The sequence below is a fragment of the Acromyrmex echinatior genome, chromosome 4 (assembly GCF_024713525.1).
Source record: "Acromyrmex echinatior isolate Ae372 chromosome 4, ASM2471352v2, whole genome shotgun sequence".
Classification (NCBI taxonomy): Eukaryota; Metazoa; Arthropoda; class Insecta; order Hymenoptera; family Formicidae; genus Acromyrmex; species Acromyrmex echinatior.
In genome coordinates, this window is record NC_141855.1 from 12,220,624 (window position 1) to 12,245,981 (window position 25,358).

The 25,358-nt window shown below is 27.6% G+C and overlaps 1 protein-coding gene across 11 annotated transcripts; it reads right to left on the reverse strand.

Annotated features, from left to right (window-relative positions):
• Positions 1-6,249: 6,249 nt before the first annotated feature.
• Positions 6,250-24,742, reverse strand: LOC105146571 (ABC transporter G family member 20). Of its 11 annotated transcripts, none has more exons than XM_087405337.1 (17): positions 23,348-24,740; positions 20,276-20,342; positions 20,111-20,181; positions 17,298-17,436; positions 16,669-16,913; positions 16,296-16,473; positions 16,123-16,216; positions 13,070-13,276; positions 12,872-12,975; positions 12,347-12,572; positions 10,022-10,199; positions 9,646-9,761; positions 8,759-8,829; positions 8,594-8,682; positions 8,251-8,427; positions 6,909-6,995; positions 6,250-6,660 (listed from the first exon to the last, which is right to left on the reverse strand). In XM_087405337.1, exons 4-17 carry the CDS (start codon positions 17,396-17,398, stop codon positions 6,446-6,448), a joined length of 2,088 nt encoding a protein of 695 aa, XP_087261463.1. In that variant the 5' UTR covers positions 17,399-17,436; positions 20,111-20,181; positions 20,276-20,342; positions 23,348-24,740; the 3' UTR covers positions 6,250-6,445. The 11 variants fall into 11 exon arrangements, 10 of the variants coding, with proteins under 10 accessions (XP_087261463.1, XP_087261462.1, XP_087261466.1 ...); XM_087405336.1 differs by having other exon boundaries at positions 23,300-24,740; XM_087405340.1 differs by having other exon boundaries at positions 24,609-24,734.
• Positions 24,743-25,358: the final 616 nt, after the last annotated feature.

Sequence of the window (25,358 nt, forward strand, 5' to 3'; positions counted from 1 at the left end):
ATTTAAGCTTATTAATATTTATACTTCAAATGAATCATTATCTCTCTCCGTATTGGTTTATTTAATTACGTTAGAGGCAAGAATACACACACACACACACACACACACACACACACACACACACATAAAATATATAAAAGTGTTTCTAATCCCCTGCAATCGAGACATACTGAAAGAAAAGATTGGTTGCTGCAACAATTTAGATATTATAGTAAAATATGATATAGCATTGATTATAGCAGCAAATTTTTAGTTGTGTTAGCCTATCCGCAATGTCAGTATATGATTTCGATAGGCTAACGCAATTAAAAATTTACTCTTACAACCAAAAACTGATTGCTGCAGCCATATAAAAATGCTATATCATATTTTATTATCTAAATTGTTGCAGCAACCAATCTTTTTTTTCAGTGTAATTTAAGATTAAATGTTTTATCTCAAATTTATCGAGCCTAATAATTTGTTGATTCGCAGCATAATTAATTAGTAAACCAATTTTTAAAATTATTTGTAATAAGTTTATAACATCATTTATAACAAATTTTCAAAATGCTTTTCAAATGCTTTTTTTTTATTGTATGCATGACATGACTCGACCAATTACGTCATTTGTACTTCGCTCGCATCTCGCTAGCATCTTTTCACTTACAGTTACGAAGACGGAATGTAATTGGACCATCTCTTCTATCGAATTTCTTATAAATTGTAGATGAAGAGATGTAATAATTGGTTGAGCCTCATTATATAATTATATATAAAACATTTTTTTCCTGGTTGTTATAAATAATGTTACAATGTAATAAATAATGTAATAAATAAATAATGTTGTAAATTTGTTATAAATAATTTAAAGAAATGAATTTTTAATTAACTACGCTGCAAAACAAATTATTAGGCTCGATAGTTTCGGGATAAAACGCTTAATCTTAAATTGTAGTGTCTTGATTGCAGGATCAGAAATATTCCTGTATATATTCGAGATTAAATCAGATCTAAATAACGGCTGAATCGATCAAATTCTGAATAGGCTCAAGCTTGAGTTTAAATTATGTAATAAAAATGTTTTTATTTTTTCTCCTATACGTGCCTTACGAGCACCGAGCGGAGGCATCGCGACGTAAGGTCTGAATGTGAATATTAACATTTAAGAAACGTCATCATTATAGTCATTATTAGGGTATCATGTAACTTTTTTCCTAGGGTAGAAACGTGAAAAGTGAAAATTTTTTGTGTGTATATATACATACATATATATATATATATATATAAAAGTTTTTACTTTTCATGTTTCCACTTTAAAGAAAAAGTTACATGATCGATACCCAAGAAGTACAGGTGTCTCGGAAGCATGTGTCTCAAATATCAAATGCGCAATTATTACATTTTTTATGTATATTTATTAGGTTAGCGGAAAAGTTTTTATAAGTTGGTAAAAAGACTTTCCCCATCAATATCTGTATTAAAAATAATCAAAATTTAAGTTTAAAAAAGAGGTTTTAAAGGTTGAAATCTTTACTTTTAAATGGTTACTATATTTTCTCTGAATTTATATGAGTTTTGTAATTTTTACATATAGAAAACTATGAGCTGAAAAAAATGAAAAATTTTCTTCGTAAGTTTGTAGTGTACAAAAAAAAAACATTTAAACAAATTTTCGATTATTTATCGTGAAAACTTGAAGCTTTCCCTACAAAATCATTTTTTAAAAACGTTCCTATGATTTTTTGTTCCTGAGTTACTCGCGGATTAAGTAAAAAGGAACATTCTGACTTTATTTAGCTCCTTTAACTCTGTTAAAAATCATTATATCGCAATTAAAAATACAAATTTTTAAAGCTGAAACGTTGCTCTATTATGTGGTGTAATTGCCAATTTTTTTTAAATAGAATAGATTGTTAAAAATGTTTTTATCATTTTGTAAAGTAACTTTTTTCCTAATCCAATACACACACACACACACACACACACACACACACACACATACACGTTTATCTAATGATTTATCGACATAATGTTACAGATAAGTAGAGAATTAAATTGAATAGAAAAGTCTAATCCCATTTTGCAGTATTGACATTATATCAAACAAAAAAACATAAGAATTCTTTATTTAGTTGATTTGGCTGGATCTGAACGTTTGAAGACTAAAGAAGCTGTTAGAATTGCAGAATAAAAATATCAATAAGTCTTTGTTTGTCATTTTAACGCTTTTGAAAGAATAAGTATCTTTTTAATACAAATTTTTAATCAACTCGTTTTACTTATACTTTTTTTGAGAAGTAATTTACACAAACTTTTATGTTACTAAATAGATCTACTTTCGTGAAACGAGTTAAACAAATGTTACGAGACATTAAGTTCTCGTTATAACATAAAATATGCTTAGATTTGCTAATAATAATTACAAGAATGGAAATATTAAATAAAATCAAATGATTTTGCAAAATATGACTACTGCAGACGTATTATTATTAATGATGTATCATTATTGAAACTTTTCAAGACGAGGAAGTAAAAATATTCCACGTAATGTTCTCTCACTCATATTTCTTCATAGTTTTAAGCAATAATATATGTTTTAACAGTTTTTGCGTTATGTTCCTGGCTAACGCTAAATATTCCTGAAATATTCAAAAGATTCCTAAAATCCCCAGAAAAACATTCAAAGAATGTTTTGGAATGTCCCAAAATATAAAATTGAAAATTGGTTTCAATATTTTTTTATTATTTATTGAAACGCTGAATAAAACTTCATCGGATAAAATTTAACAAATAAGCGTTTTAAAGTAGACTTTCTAAGTAATTATAAGTTTTTTAAAATGAAAAAAAATTTATATATGACTTTTCGCATAAATATTAAATTTTTTTTTATTCTGGAAAATTTTATTGTAAAAACTTACTTTTTCTAAAGTGTTTTTAATTTTAAAACTAAAAAGCTTCTGGGAAAAAAATGAAAAGGAGAAAAATGTTTATTATAATATACAATACTTGATTCATATAATTTTTCCAAATTTTTATAAAAACTGTTTTGAATATTAATTTTTACAAAATTGTTAACGAGAAAAAAATTTTTTAAGCTCCATTTTTTGTCTTTAAAATGTATTTTTGAAAACTTCTCTACAATTTTTTTTCGTCGAGATATTTAAGTTTCTGTAAATTGCAAAAAAAATATTTATGAATTTATGAATTTACGATAATATAAATATGAATACTAAAATTAAAGAAGAAAATAAAAAAGATGTAGCAGGATATGTACATAAAAAGTGTGCCTATACCAAATTAAACTTGGCATATGTCGATTGTTAGACTTCTATAAAAAGTTTTCACCTCCTAGCCGTACTATTGTGATAGTGCACTGAAAGAAAAGATTGGTTGCTGAAAACAATTTAGATAGTAAAATGGCATAGCATTTTTATATGATTGTAGCAATCAGTTTTTGTAGCAGCAAATTTTTAGTTAGCCTATTCGCAATGTATATGATTTCGATAGGCTAACGCAGCTAAAAATTTGTTGCTATAACTAAAAACTGATTGCTACAGCCATATGAAAATGCTATGCCATATTTTACTACATTGTTACAGCAACTAATCTTTTTTTCCAGTGTGGTAATCAAAAACATTTTTTATTGTATTAGGTGTTGGAATTAATTCGTAGCGTTTTACAAGTGATGGGAAGTACTTTCATTAATGTATTTTTTAATGCTCATGTGAAATAAATAACATTCTTTCATTAAAAACGCTACGAATTAATTCCAACACCTAATAATTTTTTTTATTTTTTTTAATTCACGAAAAATTATGAAAAAAATCAGTAATGTTTTTTCAGTCATCAAAAAACATTTGTTTAATTTACTAAAATAGGTAATTGTCAATGTTTAAGTAAAATTATCAAATGACTAACTTCATATTTTTTGACACTATATCTTTGAAACATTATTCAGTAATTATTTCAGATTTTTTTATAAATAAGCGTCAATGACAATAATTGAAAATATAAATTAATACTTTCTCAAATTTCCGCGCGAAGTTGTAATTATTTACTTTTTATAATTGGCAGTTACAACTTCTAATTCTTTAACAAATTTTCATTTTATAAATTTGCAAAAATTTCCGGGAATTTTCCGAGAATTTTCTGATGACCAGAATATCGCTGATCTTCTTTATAATTTTGCATTAAATGATTAAAGAAATAGGAAAAAAAATGACCAAAAAATGTATTTTATTACCACTATCACAATTGTAAGGATAGAGAGATAAAACTTCGTGAAAATTTTTCTTTCATAATAACTTAGCAATCAATGTATCTCAAGTCTTATTATTAACGAGACATTAAAATCTCATATTAACATAAACATACTCGTTAAAATTTGCTAGTAATAATTACAGGAGTGGAAATATTAAACAAAGCCTAATGATTTTGCAGAAGACAACTAACTACCGCTAGATGTATTATTAATGAGTATTAAGATGTAAAAATATTCTACATGATGTTCTTTCACTCATATTATTTTCTCATAATTTTTAAACAAAATAATAATGCAAGATATAATAAAAGTTACGTTCTCAGCTAACGCTAAATATTTCTGAAATATTCATAAAAGCTAGTTTCTTTGTCGAGAATTTTCTTTCAAAATTTATCCTGAAAATATGACAGTTGTAGTACAATACAATATTTTAAAGATTTTTAATTTTCAAATAAAGTATAACAAGAATAAACGCATAAAAATAAAAAAATCATCATCTATTTACTGAATGAGTTAATCTATTTTTTCGAGACATTAATGTATGTAAATTATTATTGATTTAATAGATACAATTAATCCATAACAGCAATTATACAGCATATTATGTAACGCATATGTTACATTATTTTTCAAAGTACTTGGCACAATTAAATTATTAGACACATAAATAATATTAGTGGAATATTTCAGAAAACATTTACAATAATTCTCGAGAATCTAATCGCTAACATTTCTTAAAGTGGAAATTCCTTAAAGTGGAAAAACTCGAATACTTATACTAATTATTTGAATTAAAATTGCACGACTGAATGATTTAATCATTATTATGTAATAAACTTGATGTTTAATGTATGAATTAATGATTAATTATATCACGCATTTAAAAGAAAAAGAAGAAATATCTTCATAAACATGTATGTAATTCATGCTAATAATATTCAAATAAGCGTCTGGTAAAAGTCAACAGAAATATTCTGACTGAATGTACCTGATTGCTTATAAGAAATTATATTTAAAATTGTTTTCTTTATATATTATGCAAAAGTTTCTCGAGAATTATAATTTAATTAAAATAAATTAAAAAATGGTGATTTAATTTTACGAGCACGGATTAATTATCATTAAATTATATGTCCTTGTTAAATCGGATTTTCAAATCTGATATAATTTACAAATATTATTTTATAGGAGATAAAAAGTAGTAAAATATTCGAGAAAAATAAATCTGAAACTAATGAAGTGTTTTATATTAGTGTTGTAAATTTAATAAATACATAAATATACTTAATAACACTGATAATTGTAACAAGATTATTTATACTTTTTTAGGAAAGCGTTCGGCAAAAGTCTCACGAGAGACCCTATATAAAGTAATACACGGTAATACTTCTACTGATGTAACGCAAATGTGGAGTTATGAATTTTATTTTTAGTTATGAATTCAATATATAAAAAGGAGCTACGAGCCAATATAATATTGTATATTTATTACAATATTTAAAGATTATAAAACAAAAGTAGAAAAATTGATGATAAAACTTAATAACAAAATATAACAAAGACAATCGTCTTTTTTAGTTTTTCATAAACTTAAATTAACGCAAATACATTAAAAAGTAAGTGATTACTTTATTTTTCAAACAATACAATTTTTTGAACAATATAATTATTTATACAATTAAATTATTCACTATAAAACTTAATAATATAATACTAATATATAACTAGATTACTTTTTTCTTATCTAAAATATTTGTCATTATTATTTTGAAAAAATGTCTATTGCTACTCATATAGAAGTACTTTAATTTTTATATTACTTTTTACATTATTTAATAAAATAAGATTTATTATTAATTTAAAAGAAAAAAATATGTCATTATAATTTCTTAAATAAATAATATTAGTTATGATATTTATTTCTTTAGAGTGATTAATTATTTATGGACTAATTATATAAATATTAGCCTAATTATATATTAATCTATTTAAATGGATAAAAATAATCATATATGTTCTCAGATATATAAATTTTTGTACAGTCTATAATTAGTATAAAATTCTGTACACAGATCAACAAGAATGTTTTTATATGCACATCAAATTAGAATGGAACATTTTGCATATTTGTCTAACTGAATTCTGTAAATTATACAAGATCATTTTCTTTCTAAAAAATTTTGTTTACGTTTCTGAATAATATCACAATGACTTCGATCTTACACGGAATATAATTACGATAAAAAATAATAATGACCACCCTATACTTATTAAAAAGCCAATATAAACTTGCGGCTTAGATATGGAATATCCCTTGTAGATGATTTCTCTCAATGATATAGAAGACAAAGTAGTTGGCAATGCATAGCTAAACCAGCGAATCACTTTTGGTATTCCCTCTAGTGGCCATATAGTTCCTACGATTTTATTAATTAATATATTGATAAAAATTTGATTAACGTAAGATAATTATTCTTGAGATATTGTTAATTTGAACTAACATTTGCTAATTTTTTATATTAATAATAATTATTAATAATAGTATAACGTATTATTACGTTACAAAGAATTGTAAATATAGAAATAATCAAATTAATAATGTTATCATGTAACGATATTAGATTTTAAAAAATTATTTCCTAAAACATAAAGAGTAAAGACTTACCGTTGAGCAATATTAACGCGAAAAAACTTCCGGCCGAGATATATTGCGCTACAAAGTGATTTTTGCATGTAACAGAGATAAGAAAACCTAAAAATATATTAACATAAATGATCAGTTTAGTTTCCAGTTTCTGAATTACTATTATATAAATTATTACTATATATAACTACGGGTGAACTTCCGAAAAGATGAACCCTTTAATTTTATTGTCGATTGGTATACTACTGAATTTTGGTGTGCTGATTACAAATATGATCATGAAAATTATCGACAAGATCATTTTGATGGTTATTTGTCGCGCAATCTGGCTAAGCGCCCCCCTGCTTAGGAACACACGACTTTCTATGCGAAACACGAAAAAAATGTTTAAAAAAAGTCGTCTTTTAGATATTTGATCTTGAAAATGACTTTGTCAGCAATTTTCATTATCATATTTGTAATCAGGGCATCAAAATACAGTAGTATGTCAATCGACAAAAAAATCGGATTCACCTTTTCAAAAGTCTATCCATAATTACTGCTATACAAGGTGGACCATTTTAATTTATCCAGTCGATTTTCTCAAAATCTGTAAGTTTAAGATAAAAATGTTTCAAACAAAGAGTTTTATGGTTTCAAGAGGGACAGAAGTTGGTGACTTTGGTTGATTTTGAGATGTCCTTAAGGTCAGGTCAAGATTAAAAATTTTTTTAATGAAACCCCTCATTTTTTTATTACATATTCTTGTAGCTGTCTTCAAGACCTTTTGAAAACATTATAATAACATTTATTTTTATTAAGTACTTTTCGAGTTATGACGCTTGAAAGTTACAGTACCGTTGGCATTTGCATTATCCAAAATGTTTGCATTACCTTAAACTGATGCTTAAAACCTTTGTTCACAGTCATAAACTTACAAGTTACTATATTATAACATATTATAATATAATTTAATTTGATCCAAGATCAAGTTCAAGCCAACAGCTGTTTTTCAAAAACTTTGGAGATGTAATTCGGTCTAATATCAACTGAATTGTATTCGTGAAGCTTAGAGTAATAAATTTCGATGAAAAAGATTTTCGTATTCAATTGATCCTTAAATAGTAAGAATATGTATAAATGGTTTTTGCGATTTTCAATTCTCTCGGACCTTGAACCTGACATTGGAATGGACAAATTAAATTATAGTATATAATAAATTATCAACATCATAATTGTAAACAATATTCCTGTAAACTATAAAACTTTTGTCTGAAACATTTTTTAAACTTACAGATTTTGAGAAAATCGACTGGATATATTAAAATGGTTCCCTGTATAACCTTTCTTTGATATCTGAATTGCATCATATGAAGAATCTTACCGAACATTAATCCGCAAAAACCTGAGAGAAATATGAGGACTATTACGGTAAACATCGGTCCTTTACATTCTAGGCCCCATATAGGAAATATTAAGAGCGTTGTCATAGCTGTATGGATGATAATGATGACGCACTGAATAAGAATGTGAGACAGCAGAATTTCTTCTGTTCTGACTCCTATCATATATTTATATTACACATTTGCATTTTTATTGTGATAAGAAATAAAATGATGTAGAATTGTGATAAGAAATAAAATAATGGAGAATTGTGATAAGAAATAAAATGATGAAGAATAATTGTAAAATATAATTTTGAACACGACAATATATTAGTAAACTACCTTGAACTACGCTTCGATCCCAGACACCCTCCATTCGGTCTGTAATTATTAAAGTGGTAGAAACTATAATGGCTAAAAAGAAGCTAAGTCTGCAAGAATATAAATAATTTAGTAACAGCAATTAATTTCATCCAATTCAATTAAATTGAGTTAATTTTCGCTTACCCTAGTATGTAAGTTGGTGTTATGTAATCTATATACTTGGAATCGATCGTACCATAAATAGGTTCTTCAAACTTAAAAAGAATATAATTTTATTCCTTCATTTTAGTTCTTCATAAGAGAGAGAGAGAGAGAGAGAGATCCAAATATTTTGCTAGATATATAATAGATTTCAAAATAATTTTGTTAAATCATCAAAATTTTTAGGTAGGAATCAAATGTAAAAACCTAAAAATTTTGATATTCTAATAAAATTATTTTCAGATCTATATCTGATTAAATTTTTGGATACTTCAACAAAATCATTCTCTCCGTAGAGAAGTTCAATAATAACTATAGTGACCATATTTTCTTTAAAAAAATAAAGGACATCTGAAAATTTTAGAGATTTCTTCCTATATATTTTCAAACCAGTTTAATTGTCAAGAATCTGTGCATTATAGAATTTTATTGCACAGTGCTAATAATCAAATTGAAATAATTTTTTTGATAGTTTGAAACTGGTTCGACTGTATTGGAACAAACCCTTAATCTGAAATAATAAAAAATTCGAAATAATAAAAAATGAAAACAACTCTGGTTTGAATAAATTTAATTTAAAAAATTAAGAAATATAATTAACAAAAACAAATTATATTTATATGTATGAAACTATAAAATATTTTCTGTAAAAATTTGCTCATTAATATAATATTATATATAGATATTGGAACGCTAGTTCCAACAGAAAAGAATTTCTTGTCAAAATAAAGGATTATATTGGACAAAATAAAGGACAAAATTTGAAGAAACAAATAAATCTAAAGGATAGTTATCTAAAATAAAGGATTCTTTATAGTAAAGAACATATGGTCACCGTAATAATAACTAATTAAAAAAAATATGCTTACTCGGATAGATGGATTAGCCAATTTTGGCGAATATTTGCAGTCTCTCATGATATCTTCATAAACCTTTAAGAAACGAGTCAATAATTTCTGCTGTATATAAAGTCCAATGTGCATATCTATAACAGAGGCATTGTAAATTTATGTATTTGCAATTTCACTAATACATCGTTTAATTTACGTTCCGTTTCTGCTAAAATATTTATGATGTGATACCTTACTATGGTTCTCAATTTCTTAGATCTTTGTATAATTTTTTAAATAATATAATATATTTTATTTTTTTATATTTTAAATAATATTTTTATATATACAAATTAATTAAACTTTTTAAATTTTGAAACGATAAAAAAATGCATTCAATATATAAATAATGTACCGCCCATATCGAGGAAAACTTGAATTTGGCTGGCGAGTAAATCGGAATCTTTCGCGAAAACGGTTTCTTCCATTCGTATCTGCAAAGCTTCGGAGAAGTTTTGACTAAAATATATCAAACCACTGAGCTTCGCATTTAGTACAGCCTGTTTCGCCTCGGAAATATCGTCATAATATTCCTGAAAGTAAAATATTAATAAGAATTTTTAAAACACGTTTTGATTATTGTTACTATCATCCTCTCGGTTACATCATTACATGACATTTTCCCGAAAAACTAGACTGGAAAATGTTGGTACTAACAAAAACTCCTAGGCACGATTTTAATTTATACAGAGTAAGAGGCTTCGCACAATAAAAGGAACAGGAAACAGACAACAGAGAATAAAAATTTCAACCTAACAGAAATCATATATTGGAATACATAGTTTCTGATAGGTTGAAATTCTCTGTTCTCTGTTCTTTATTCCTTTTATTATGCGGAGCCTCTAACAAGGGGAGCCCCTAAGTTCGTCCATAAGTCCACTATTATAAACTTATGGACTTACTACTTCAACAGTGTTACTAATCCGTATAAATTAAAATCGTGTTGCCTAAGGGTTGTTGTTAGTACCAACATTTTCCAGTTTAGTTTTTCGGGAAAATTTCACCGTTCTCTTAATTTATATGGAAATATGTGTGTGTGTGTGTGTGTGTGTGTGTGTGTGTGTGTGTGTGTGTGTGTGTGTGTGTGTGTGTGCGTTAAGATTTTTATATTTCAATTTATGGAATGTGGAAAAGATGTTAAGAAAAGGAAGTTTGCGGATATAAATCAATTGTCTATATCAACACAGCATTGTTTGCCTATATCACATTTAGTTCGTTTACGTACAAAAATATGTATTATTACGCATAAATATAAAATTAAGAGGAAGAAGCACTACATAGCATGATATTATTGCGCACAAATTACATTACACGCATAATATTATTGCCCACAGATCGATTGCCTACATATATTTGCCTATAGCTTGATTGCCTACATGCACTTTTGTGGGTAAATAAAAATTTTAAAAACAAAGTCAAACGAAGTTTGCCGATATGTACGAGTATTATTATCTGTAAATCGATTACCTATAAGCATTTTTGCGTACAAATATAAAATTAAGATTAATCTACGTAAGAAAATATAATAATTTTCTGTATTTTTAAAGCAGGAAATTTGGGTTTTAAAGCACAAAATTTGTTTTAAAAGAGATGATTTGTGTTTTTAAAGCAGAAAATTTCTACTTTTTTAAAATTTATGTTCAGAAATTATGCGTTTAACGGGTTATCTCCATCCGTGTTCAAATCCATTTCTTTATCAATGCTAACGTTTCATGAATATTGCAGTTCACTTTATCATGGTGGGAATACTCAGTATCAGATTGCTTTTCGCCCTAATGAACTGCAATGTTCACGAAACGTTGGCATTCTAAGAATGGATTTGGACACGAAGATAACTTGCGAAACGCATGATTTCTATATAGAAAGTAGAAGCCTCAAGAGCAGAATTTGTGTTTTTAATGCAGAGAATACTTGTAGGCAATCGAACTATAGACAATAATACATACAACTATAGGCAAATGTAACTTTCTAAAATTTTTATTTGTACGCAAAAGCTAGTGCATGTAGATAATCAAGATGTAGGCAATAATACATATAGACAATCGATCTGTAGGCAATAATGTTATGTGTGCAATGCGATTTGTGCGCAATAGTGTCGAATGTACAAAAGTGCATTAATTTTATATTTGTACTCAATAGTATATGTAGGCAATCGAGTTGATAAGCAATAATTTTTGTATGCAAACGAACTATCGGCAAATGTGATGTAGGTAAACATTAGTGTAAGTAATCAATTTGCAGGCAAAAAAAGCTGTCTCTAAAGATTCCAAAGCCGTCTATATTACCGATTAAATTATAATTTTTGTATAACAATTACTTTTTTCCTCTTTCATTGATTCGAAAATCAAATCCTTTTCCATGATTAAAGTATACGCATATTAGTACGTGTCTGTGAGGTAGAGTTTATGCTTAAAACAATAAAAAATTTCAAAATTGAAATCTTAAAAATTTTTTATTGTTCTCAGCATATGTAAATTTTACTTCACAGACATGTATTAATGCGTATACTTTAATCCTGGAAAAGACTTTTTGAATCTGTAAAAGAGAAAAAAGTAATTGTACAAAAACTATGATTTAATCTGTAATGCAAATAGCTTTAGGATCTCTTTAAAAAAACGTAAAATTATTTTAATCATATTTATGCCGATTATACATTATAATAATCTTGAAATCGTTGTACCTGCATCGCAATTGAGTTGTCAAAATTACGTAAAAATCTACAACTGAGGTTGTTAAAATGACAAGTAATTTCGTCACTCCAAACATTGCCAAAGTTGCTATCCGAACTACAGTTATTGACTTCATCGTTGACGACGCCAATCTTCAAATTTTTCGGATTATTACCAATTGCCATAACAAATATGCCGGTCTGAAGTATTGGAAATACTACTGCAAAAACTAGTCCTCTGAAAAAATATGTCATTTATTATTTATTATTATTGTGAAATATACTACGACTGATAAATTCAAATTTTTTGAGATATAATGTTTTATATGCAACGGTTCAATGATGTATAAAAATAATATAATACAGAAAATTTGAAATTAAAACAATTAAAACTCTTTATTTTCTGGATAAACATATTTTGTATTCTATGTCACCTATATTCTATGCCCTACATATGTTTATGTCCTCCAAGATAATTAATTTATATATATATATATATATATATATATATATATATATATATATATATATACTTACATATAATGACGCAAAAATTGGATGCCATTCTTCGCTAATAGAGCTTTGAACCTTCTCAATCGCGAAACTTGATGTTCCGAAACCGCTTCGTACTCTGGCATTGTCTTCAAAATTCAATTTATTTATGTTATAAAATAATACCAATTATATAGCTTTTTATAATAATGATTAGGGCATAGATTATTTCTACATATATACTTTTGTTAATTCACATTGATTTTGATCTTTATACAAGACATCACTGCTGGTATTTTCCCCTTCTTGAGCTTCATTCAAAGTGACTGTGTTATTTTGGATATTACATAATTTTAGAAAAGTTTCTTCCAAAGACGAGCATTGAAATTGCTCCAGCAATTCCTGTGGTGCTGATTCCGCTAACAATTTACCACATCTAATCAAACCAATCTGTATAACAATGAAAATGCACAATATTAAATGATCAAAAAACGGTGGCAGTTTAGGATCAAAATTTACCTGTGATGAAAAGTATGACATCAATCAATTTTTATAGATTTAGACTTGCTAAACTTGAATATGAAGCTTAAAATTCTCCAGTCTTAAAGGAGAACTTTATGAAAATACTAATTTTTTCGTTTTCAATTTGATTTTTTAGTTATGCGAGATTCAAAAATAGTATCAGTATAAACCAAGGATTCATAAAGATAATGTTTTTCAATGTATAAAAGACTCAGACGAATCAGAAGAGGAAGATTTATAAAAATTCAAACTGACACATGATAAATATACTGACAAACATATGGCAAGGCTCCTGAGTAGTCACCACACAGTCATGATGTCAGAATCGAAAAGTGACACATTAATTTTTATTAGCAAATGAAGTGCTTTTATTCAACGCGCATCTGTAGCTTATTTTTACACGTGCTTTTTTTTACGATTATTTACTGACTGTCAGGGAGGATAAGCTTAGTTTTCATCCATTTTTACAAATGTTTTAAAGCAATCTCATCATTTTGTTTTATCCAAATTGTCTTTATTTATAAATAATTATTTATAATAAAAATTAATGTGTTATTTCTCGTTTCTAAGGTCACGATTTAATATGGCTATAATGACTACTCAGAAGCCTTAACGAGATGGATAGATTCTACAAGACATATTAAGAGATATTCAATTCAGTAACCACCACACGGTGTACCTTGGGTAAAGCTAATGCTGATAGTGAAAAAGCAGAAACGCACGAATGCCTACGCACGTTGATACGGACATTTATCTTTGTTCATGTTATTGTACGCCGTGTAACATTAACTTTTACATTGCAAAAAAGTTACAGTTTTTGAGATCATTTATAATAGAAAGAAATTTCTTGTTCAGTTATATTATTTGTTCCTCGGGAAATACAATATTTTGCTATAAAGTAAAGCTTAAAATTCTCCAAAGTTCCCTGGAGAATTTTAAACTTCATATTTGAGTTCAGCACAGTTTCAAAGATTGACCGATTTCATACGTTTTCATCAAGCAAAATTTTGGCCCTAAACTGCCATTTTTTGTGTCATCGACCAAAACACATTTTTTTACATGTAATAATTTTGTAATACCGTATTCATAGTTCTTTCTTAAGAAATGAGGATACTTTGTTCCTCGTTTTGTAAATCTTTCTTGACCAAACAAGGAGCCTTATTAGCTTTCTATTCTCAAGGGAGATTACGAATTTCCTTGAGGAGGAAGTGCAGCCTTCATAACCAACCCAAGTAACACAACAAGTTACGATAACATCATTTTGACGTCATTTTGACATTATCGTGACTTAGTTGTGTTACTTGGGAAACAAACTTCCAAATTTAGTTCGTCCCACCGGTCTTTTTATTTTCGATAGCCTTTAATTTAGATCCGTCGTATCAATAATTATTTTCAATAGCTTTTCTTTCGGAAATAAACTGCGCCAAAAGCATTTTCTCTTTCTTCGTATAATAAGCATTATAGCGATTGAAAGCATTGATGCATATTAAAACCGTTGTACACAAATTTAATTTGAGTATAAAAATAAAATGCAAATATTTCGAATTATGAAATACATATTTTACCTAACAGTACAATAAAATATTGAGTATTTTACAATTTAATTGATTTTTATGTTTATTTATAAACATATATTTATTATTAATTATTTTGTATATGTATGACATGTTTTTCATTATTGCGCATTGAGTGAGTCCAATCAATTCACTATTAGTTTTTTGTTCATTATTGTTGCATAATCACGACTTGATTTAATCAACAATGCTTTTATAATCTTTATTATTTACGATATTATGTTTATATATACTATATACGAGGGTTGTCCAAAAATTAAAGATCTTTATTGTTTTTCGGAGACACGGAAATTGTTTCTCAAAAGTTAGCAGCAGTGGCATATAGCAGGAATCCCCATGGTGGAACGAATAACATGATGTGCTCACTTTGCAAGTATTTCTTTCTAAATTCGCCGTTTCTGTCTACAAATGTCGCGTCAAGGGAAAAGGCTGCCAACTGTGAAACGCTACACATGGAGCGATATTCATAGTTTGTTTTTATTTTAAAACAGTCTTAAATAATGTTAAGAATCTTTCCTTGTTTAACATACATTTCTCTTTCTATAAAAAGAGAAATATAAAGTGTTCTCTTTTTGTAGAGATCGAATCTTGCATTTAAGACTGTCTTAAGTACGATTTTAAGATATCATAAGTCAATTCGAAGACTGTATTAGAATCTTAAGAGACTATTTAAGACTGTTTTAAAATAAAAACGGACTATGAATATCGCCCCATGTTTAGCGTTTCACAGTTGGCAGTCTTTTCCCCTGACGCGACATTTATATACAGAGATGGCGGAGATTTAGAGACAGATGCTTGCAAATTAAGCACACCATGTTATCCCTTCCATCATGAATACCACTCGTTGTGGAGAGGAAGGTCCCCGCTACATGCCACTGCTGTCAACTTTTGAGAAACAATTTCCGTGTCATCGAAAAACAATAAAGATCTTTAATTTTTAGATAACCCTCGTATTATGACATGTTGCCTTCAGTAGGTTGCTAAAATCCCTAAAATATTCCTTCTTTCGGGAAGGCAGACTTGAAATTCGTTTATTCGAAACAAGGAGATCTTGAAGAATCGAGAAATCCTTGAAAGCTTCCTTCATCCTTAAAATAAAGAAGGACTATGAATACGGGTGTAAGAGCTTAAAAAGTATTTCCTGGTAAATTTTTTTATATAAAATACTATTACAACTATTTTAATAGAAACAAGACGCACTTTATTAGCATCTTTAGTTTCTTCAATATAGTGTGTCGTGATCAACACTGTGATATTTTCCTCCTGCGTGATCTGGATCATGTAGGCCCAAATTCTACGAAGAAAAAGTACATCCAAACATTTTCTTATTATTATTCTTTATATTGTGTCTAAAATGAGCAAAGTCTACTTGCTTCTCCCTCAAAATTGGATCCAACCCCACAGTGGGTTCGTCGAGAATTAGAAGTTCGGGTTTGTGGATTAATGTGACGGCAAGAGAAACCCTTCTTTGCTGACCTCCACTCATGTTCTTCACTAGGCGATCTGCTGGGGGTAGTTGAAGCAACTTTGAGAAGAATTTCTGTCTCATCTCTGAGAAATAATACGGGAAAGCTATAGTCGTTTGAATTAACTTATGCTATGAAATATTTCGCATATGAATAATTTAAAACAAAAATTGATACAGTTTACAAGATGTTTACTCAAAAATATTTTATAAAACTGAAACTTCTTAGAAAATGTATGACATTTCACATGCAACGAATGCTAATATTTTTTTTATCCTACCGATCTCCTCATCGTCGAGCCCGTTAATTCTACCAAAGTAATAGAAGGCATCGCTCACGGAAAATTCTCCAACCAAGGAAACCTCTTGCGGCATGTAACCTACTCGAGATCCAGGGATGCCAGAACCCTTGGTGCCTGGATTCCCTCCCAAGACCCATATTTCTCCGCTATCAAGATATCGAACCCCAACAATGCAGGACAATAGTGTGGTCTTGCCACATCCGCTAGATCCCAACAATCCGTATCTGTTTAAAAGAAAGATTTTATTTGCATGCTTTATCTTATTTTGGATAATACGTTCAAATGAAATTTTTTATTTAAATTTTCTTATTTGAATAATCATTAAGAAGTTATACGATTATCCTATCGTATATTTTGCGCAAACGGTAGTAATTTAAGAAATCGGTAAATGTACATGGAAAATAGCAATTTATCTTGTTTCTCGAATAATGTAAAAATCGCGCAGATAACCGCGAAACTTAATTAATTTTATGGCATTTTCTTTTTTTTCCTATAGAGCATCTTTTTAATTATTCTTTTCGGAAAATTATTTGTTAACAATTTGAAGCGGAAATAAATATGAAGACGATTAATCTTTTGTATTAACATGATAAATAATGGTTACTTACATGGAACCTCTTGAAACAGTCATATTCAAGCCATTGAACACCAACTCTTTCCCATAACGCTTTACGGCGTTCCTTACGACCACTGCCTCTCGTTGCACCATTTTACGAAATGGTGATGAATGTTTGATTAGCGGCCAAACTATAACAATTTTTTCAAATGACTTAAAAAACTGTGATTTACTGGAACAATTAACTTTTAAAAGTGTTATTAAATTAAAGTGCTGTTCAATTCAATATAAAATGAAAAGTTCAATATAGTATGAAAAGATCATTAATGCTTATTGATTTATAATAGGCAAATATTTTTCAAAATATTATTTTGTCTCAATGATAGTTATTTTTATTATTAATGAAGACAATATATAAAAAATGAATCTGTATTGAATCACATTCTTCTTATGTTTTTAATTTAATTATATTTTATTTAATCGTATTTTTCTTACGTTTTCAAAATTTTAAAAATTAGAATTTGCGTAAGATACATGTGATAATTAATGATAAAACAATTTAAAATACCTTATTTACTTTATTTAAATATAGAAAAATAATTTTCGAAAAATAAAAGCATAAATTAAAAAAAGTATTTAATATCTTAAAAATGATTTGTTATCTGTGACCAAAGTGGAATTATATATTATATCAAGAAGAAACATTCAATATGTTCGCCAAATTAAATTGAAATCGATGCGGACACTTTATAATCTCTTCTTGTAAGACCGATATTTATAATTTGTTCTTATTTTTAAGACCATCTTAAGAATAGTTTTAAGATGTTATAATTCAACTGTAAAATTGTTTAGCATCTTAAAGTGGATTATTTTTAGTGGATTATTAAAGCGATCTTGAAATATAAAATAGATCATGAACTGATTTTGTCTGTATGACGTAATATCATTTTTAATTTTGAAAAAACGCTTGGTAATCGATAACTCGTGAAGGCTCCGTCAAAAAATATATGTATTCTTAGGATGAATCAATATAAATAAATAGAAGGGCTATGAACCAGTTAAAAATTAATTAAGAACATTTAATATTCCAAAATATATTTTTAATATGACAACAGAATTATGAAAAAGTATTTGAATATTCTAAATCACATTAAAAACTGTCTCTTCCAAAAGAAATCTTTTTCGCTATGAGATCATCACTACTTTCATAAGATTATACGTTTAGCATATGAACAGTTGACGAAAGATTCTGCCATACTGCATTCCTTTGGGTACATTCATAATGCATGCGCAGAATTACCATACAATTTCGGGGTTTATTTCACATAAGCTTGTTCTAAGGAGTTGAAATTTTTTAATGAGAGACTGGCCATAAGGATTTTGTCAAATTTCTTCAAGCGAGAAAGGATTATAGGCCATCTCACTCCTCCACCAATAGCGGTGTGTATGCATAATGTTCATTGCTACAGATTTAGAGTGTAAGCTACAAAAATATGCAATGAAAAATAGGAATTTCCATTTTAAAAAATTAATTGACGACGCCACTCAAAATTAAACTGATAAGACCGATATAGATAGATTTTTTTAAACAACTTTTGTCTAAAACAGCTTTCTATAAAATTTATATTTTTCGGAATATTTCGAGATCCTGGTATTTTTTCCTTATCCTGTAGGGTAAAACCACTAATTGTGGATTACTCTTAAAAAATCATATTTTTATTCAGAATGGTACCGAACAATTAATAAAATATTTAATAGGTATAAGTGATCATGAAGATTACATTATGAATGATTTTTTATTTATAAAACACTCGCCCTGAAAAATCGAGAGGTCTTAGGTTCGAATCCTAAGGTAATATTTTTTACAATAAAAGTTTCTTATTGGAGGAATTATACAGAATATTCTGTAAATTTTGGACAATTGCTTTTGTGTAAAGCGGACTAAATTGAATCGAAAAGTCCTCTACCATTTTATAATGTTTGCAATAATAAACAAGATATTAATTACTAAAAATTGCCAAATATTGGTTTCGAATAATTTTTTATTCAAATACTATCAATTTTATAGAAAAACTGCAAGAAACAAAAATTATTTATTTTCTTCTCATAGAACTGTAAGAATTTTTCAAAATTTTTTGTCAACTTTTTAGTATTGCATTTTCTTATTTTTACCAATATGAGAAAATACATTAAAAAATTCTGAAAAAATTCTCAGAACTTTATGAAAAGAAAATAAACAATTTTTGTCTCTCGCTGTTTTTCCGTAAAGTTGATAGTATTTGAATAAAAAATTGAAAACCAATATTCAGTGATTTTTAGTAATTAATTATCTTGTTAATTATTACGAAAATTGCAAAATGATAGAGGATTTTTCGACTCAGTTTGGTCCACTCTACACAAAAGCGATTGGCCAAAACTTACGGGATACCCTGTCTATACATGCGAATGTCCGAATGTTTCGGCTTGCGATTATTAGTATCTCAGATTGATTGTGTTTAAATGTCTGAACATTTCGACGCACAGTCACATTTGAGATAAATTAAATTCATGATCCAAGAATATTATATTTTTCGAAACATCTAACTTTGATCCTAGGCACTCTCTACTATATTTAAATTTTTTATTTCATTTCAGTATCATTTTAATTTTAATTAAATAAAATAATGACAATTATTTACATTTAAATTCACATTTAGACACCATGTACTAATTGTGGAGCAGTTGCTTTATTTTTTTTTTAGATTTAATTTTAACTGAGTAGGATATTGATTTTTTTAAATAAAATCTAATGCTATTTATTATCTCCTGGAACCAATAAAGCAATCCTTATGAAGTATTACACCTTGAATTTTCAAAGATACATACCTTAAATAACTTTAGTTTTTCTGTCACGTTTTATTAATTAATGACATCAGTAAAATGCAGCAGCACTGTTGCTAATAAATAAAAAACAATTAACATTTGAAAAGATAAAACAAATGCTAAAGAATCTTGTGATATTCATCATTTAATGAAAAATATTATAATTACATTATTTAAATATAATATATTATCCGGAACTAGTGCCTTCCTTAGATCCGCATTTAGTGCTTTTACTCTATATGTATAGGAAATATTGTTAACAAAAATTAATTGCAAACATCTCTATATACCATCCGCACTCGTTTGATGTAGCACCTTCAGCTTGTACTTTTTTACTCGATTTTTCACACACTTTTTGCTCGTATTTTCTTGTAGTAGGAAATGACAATGGAGCAATTAAATGTCAAGTACATTCTGCGTGCATAATCACGTAAGTTTTTATTACGCGGAGTTAGATAACATTTACGTCACTTAAATAATTTATTATTCACATTATGTATTATAACAAATATGTTGTTTGATTCTGACCGATAAAAACTTTTATGATTATATGTACGCAATATTTTTGAATTATTATTATCTTCATCATCATCTCCTATTATAAAAATGCGTCATTTCCTATTAGGAAAATGCAAGCAGAACGTGCCAACAAACGAGAACGGATTGAAATAGTTTATAATGGATTCAGATTTTCAGAAATACGGATTCATGAATATTAAAATGAAACCTTTTCAATCCTGAATGCATTTTTATTCATTTATAGGAATGGCATGGAGCATATTTTTAGGCCCGATTGCATCAACGTTATTTTAATTTTAAGCAAGGCTTAAAATTCTCTTTGTCTCTGTCTCTTTTTCGATTTTAAAATGAGACAGAAAGAGTTTTAAGTCTCACTTAAAGTCAAAGTAACATTGGTGCAACCGGGCTAAAGTCTAAAATAATATTATAATATTTTGTGCGCATAGTGAATACTACTTAATTTAAAATTCTGAATAGCAAATACAGTTTTTCAATCCAATTGAATTTGAAAATAATATCAGCCATTTCTGCATATCGTGAATACTGTTAAATTCAAAATTTTGAATAGGAAATGCAATCTTTTAATCCAATTGAATAAAAAAAAGTTTTTCTTTTAAAATGGGCCATGAATACTATTTAATTCAAAATTGTGAGTAGAAAATCCATTGTTTCATTTAAAAATGCATTATGAATGCTATTTTATTCAGAATTATGAATAAGAAATTTTTCGTTTTGATTTAATTGAATAATTAAAAAAAGTTGTGCCGTAAAAATATATCATTATTATTCATTTTCTTGTTAAATTCTGTGTCTCATTTTTGTAGTCTATCTCTCTCGCCCTCCGGCATATTCCCCGCCTCTAGTCGAGAAATATGCTGGAGGGCGAGAATCATCCCTGTTGTCGTCGTGAGTTGCGCATGAGTCTTGTAAAATAAGCGAAATTTAATGAAAGAGGGGTTCGCTCTTTCGTGTCTGTTACTCAACTTGTGTTTGTAAAAAGTTAGAGTAATTAGCGACAAATCTGATCATTTGATGATCGGGCTATCTCGTAAAGAAAACCATTCACGGGAAAAGTATGATAGAGAACGCGACGAAGTTGCTCTCAATCAGGATTAGATAGCGTTATATGGATTCTATACTCGAATTATATGTATTTTTCTAAATTTTCTAAATAATTTCAAATATTTCATTTATGTTTAAACACAGAATAAAGACGTTTGAAAGCGATCTATCGTTATGGGAAAAAATGTTTCATATAATTATGTGTTTCATATAATTATGTATAATTCTAAATATACTATATATATAAATAAATGCAAAAATATATCTAAGCAAAAAGTATTTTCCCATATTTGAATAATTTATAAGAATATCATGAGAGAATATCATGATCTTTAAATTATAATTTTGAAGCTTATAAATGAAATGCTTGAGAGAAGTACGATGAGTGTACATAATTTTGTGTTCATGTAATATAGCAGAGCAAGAAGTGTACGTAACGTTTTACTTAATGATTTTGCCTAATGTACTTAGTGTTTTAATTATGTAACGTTTTCTTGATGTACATAATATTTTATTTGGAATTAAAAATTTGCCCTGATGAAAATAAAAATCGGAGCATAAATCGGATGTAATTGGAGAGTAACAGAAGCGTAAACGAAACTCGTAAAAGGCGAAAAATTGAACAATGAAATGTAAAAGAAGCATTTACGCTTCTTTTACATTTTGATGTTCAATTTTCCCCTCCTAGAAGTTTCGTTTACGCTTCTCTTACTCTCCCATTACGTTCGACTTATGCTCTGATTTTTATTTTCATCAGGGTGTTTTATCGATCAAGTTTGGCCGTTGCTCCAGCATCCCCTTAAGAGGATCCTAAAGCCATCTGTATTATCGACTAAATATCATATCATATTTTTGTATAAGAAATACTTTTTTTCTGAAAAAAAAAACATATTAGGTGTTGGAATTAATTCGTAGCGTTTTTTAATGAAAGAATGTTATTTATTTCACATGAGCATTAAAAAATACATTAATGAAAGTACTTCCCATCACTTGTAAAACGCTACGAATTAATTCCAACACCTAATAGTTTTATTTGTAAAATTCCAGCACTGCCATCTTGACGCAAAAAAATTTTTTTAAATTGCTACGCATAGCTTAAAATATGCACATTAAAGTCCTTCAAACTGAATTTCTACTTATTTTACTATTTAATTACAAAAATTCTCAAAATTATCCTGTTTTCAGGCATTCACATATATAACCCTTTAATTTTAACGTGATAGCATAAGCACAATTATACTTACAATTACGTGTATATATTAGGTGTTGGAATTAATTCGTAGCGTTTTACAAGTGATGGGAAGTACTTTCATTAATGTATTTTTTAATGCTCATGTGAAATAAATAACATTCTTTCATTAAAAAACGCTACGAATTAATTCCAACACCTAATATTTACAACTATAATTATATTATAATATTATAATTAATATAAAAGAAAAAATCAACAATTTAAAATAATTGTAATTTTAATTGTAACAATAATATTATGTGTATATAAAGATTTGAAAAACAACGAAAGAAAAACATTTAATAGAATAAGGCAGGAAAACAAAATACAAGGTAACCTCTTTTTTTTTTATCTATATCTGTTTAATTTTTTAGACTTACTTGTTTTTTTATGCATTTTTATAGGCCATAATTTATTAAAAAGTTAACCTTGTTGATTACGTGGTGGCATTGATGTTAAACAGAACTTTTAGTTGTAAAACAGATTAATATGTATGATCATCATCTTTAAGCAGCAGATAATTTGTCCCGTCGTTACGACAGAGACATAGAACCTCCGTAGTTTAATATGGATCAATTTGAAAATTGAAACACTAACATTCCAATTTTTTTCACTTCGTTGCTTTTAACTTAATAAGCAATTATATTAATTACTATTTTTCTTTATCGCTGTTTTTTTAATATATTCTTTTTACTTATCTTTTACCGCGTTCTTTTATCGATGTAGCACATTTCAACATATAACATATAGGATGTATATAGCATTGATTTCTTACTTGCATGTGTGTTAATGTAATTGTAATCGATCCGACTCGTTAAAAATAGTATCAGTAAGATGCGTGAACGTAAAAGAAAAAACTTCGAATAAATTATATATTTATAAGTTGTAATTTAATTATAATATATTTAAATAAATCACATCAAATTTGAAAAAAAAGGATACACAATTATTATATGTCTAAATTTGAATTTTTAAATCAATTTATAGTTTATTATAACAAATAGTGTTATATCGGAATATAGATCTTTTAAATTCTATAATATAAAAAAAACATCAAATTAAAAATAGAATCAAATACGTTGAAAATAGTTAATCGGTATAACTATAATCGATACAACATTTACAGTTTATTATAACACGTAGTGTTACGGATTGATAATATCCTGTACACACAAACAAGTTTGATTTAAATTTTAAGTGATTTATTGATTTGATTTCCTTGATAAAAGAAGAAGCATAATCAAAAACGTAATCAACATTAATGATAATTAAATCAAAATGATTTCGTTTAAATTTCACTTTTATCACTTCGCGTAATATTTATTCTTAGCTAAGATAATTATTATTACTTTGTAATTTTTGTTTTTCATATTTTTTTTATACAGTATTGCATTTTTTAACTTTCTTCTTATATTTTTAAATTTTACAAAATACAATTTCTTTTATTTAAAGAAACTTTTAATAAATTCTGATTATTAATTAAAGATCAAAAAACAAAATTTAGTAAGACCACAAGTGTATAAATAAAGTTATAATTGTATCATTTTTATTTCAATTCTTTGTTTTCACTATATTCAAAGTTATTTTGTTAATTAACTTGAACAAATTCCATGTATTTTTAAAATAATGCTGTTAATAAATTTTATAAATTTAAGAATAATTTTGTTAAAAATGTGGATGTATTTTTACTAGAATAACACAGAAAAATATTGTACAGAATGTCACTTCACGATCCAATAAATTTGCTAAGTGTCCGTACTTCACGTAGACTCGATAGCGACTGCATAACTGACCTCGAACGTACTATTATTTACTCAGCTACTGATTGTTGGTAAAGGTGAGGCTCTGTATAAATCGGAGCGGAAGAATTGGCTACTGAGAGAGCTGCCTGGCGGTGAAACAGACAGGCGCTTTCAGAATTCCGACCAAATTCACAAATACTAAACAATATTGGCAACTTCCATTTATTAACTCCAAAAAAGATAATGGCCTAGGGAGCTAAGAAGGAAGCTAAATAAATGGGAGAAACACATGAACACATATATCCTGTATTTTAAATTTTTATTATATAAAAAAAAGGTTCTCAAATTCGATTTCTATTTCGTTGTTTCGATTGACAAATAATAAAGGGATAAGACATTAAGTTGAATAGTTAGTGATTTCCTCGATAACCATTTCTGTTTTTGAGCGGTTCATTCTATCGTTCCGATTGTATTTCATTTTACTATAAATATTCATTCGAGATATATATTGATATGGGAATAAGTTTCCGCCCATTGTAGAGAGATGTCGTTAATAGCTTGTGTGTTTGATAAAATGGCAATACATATATTTGAAAGGTAGATGTGTTCAAGCTCTTGAGCCCAGTAGTTGGCATTCGTTTGAAGCGTAAACAAGAGTAACTTTTTTGCATTGAAAATGTCGGAATTTATTCCAAAA

Excerpts from the sequence above, each read along its gene's own strand:
- LOC105146571 (XM_087405335.1), bottom strand. Across the intron at positions 16,217-16,295 it reads GATCCAATTTTGAGGGAGAA|AATTTGGGCCTACATGATCC; the intron begins GCAAGTAGACTT and ends TTTTCTTCGTAG. Across the intron at positions 8,683-8,758 it reads ACACCAACTTACATACTAGG|ACTTAGCTTCTTTTTAGCCA; the intron begins GTAAGCGAAAAT and ends ATATTCTTGCAG.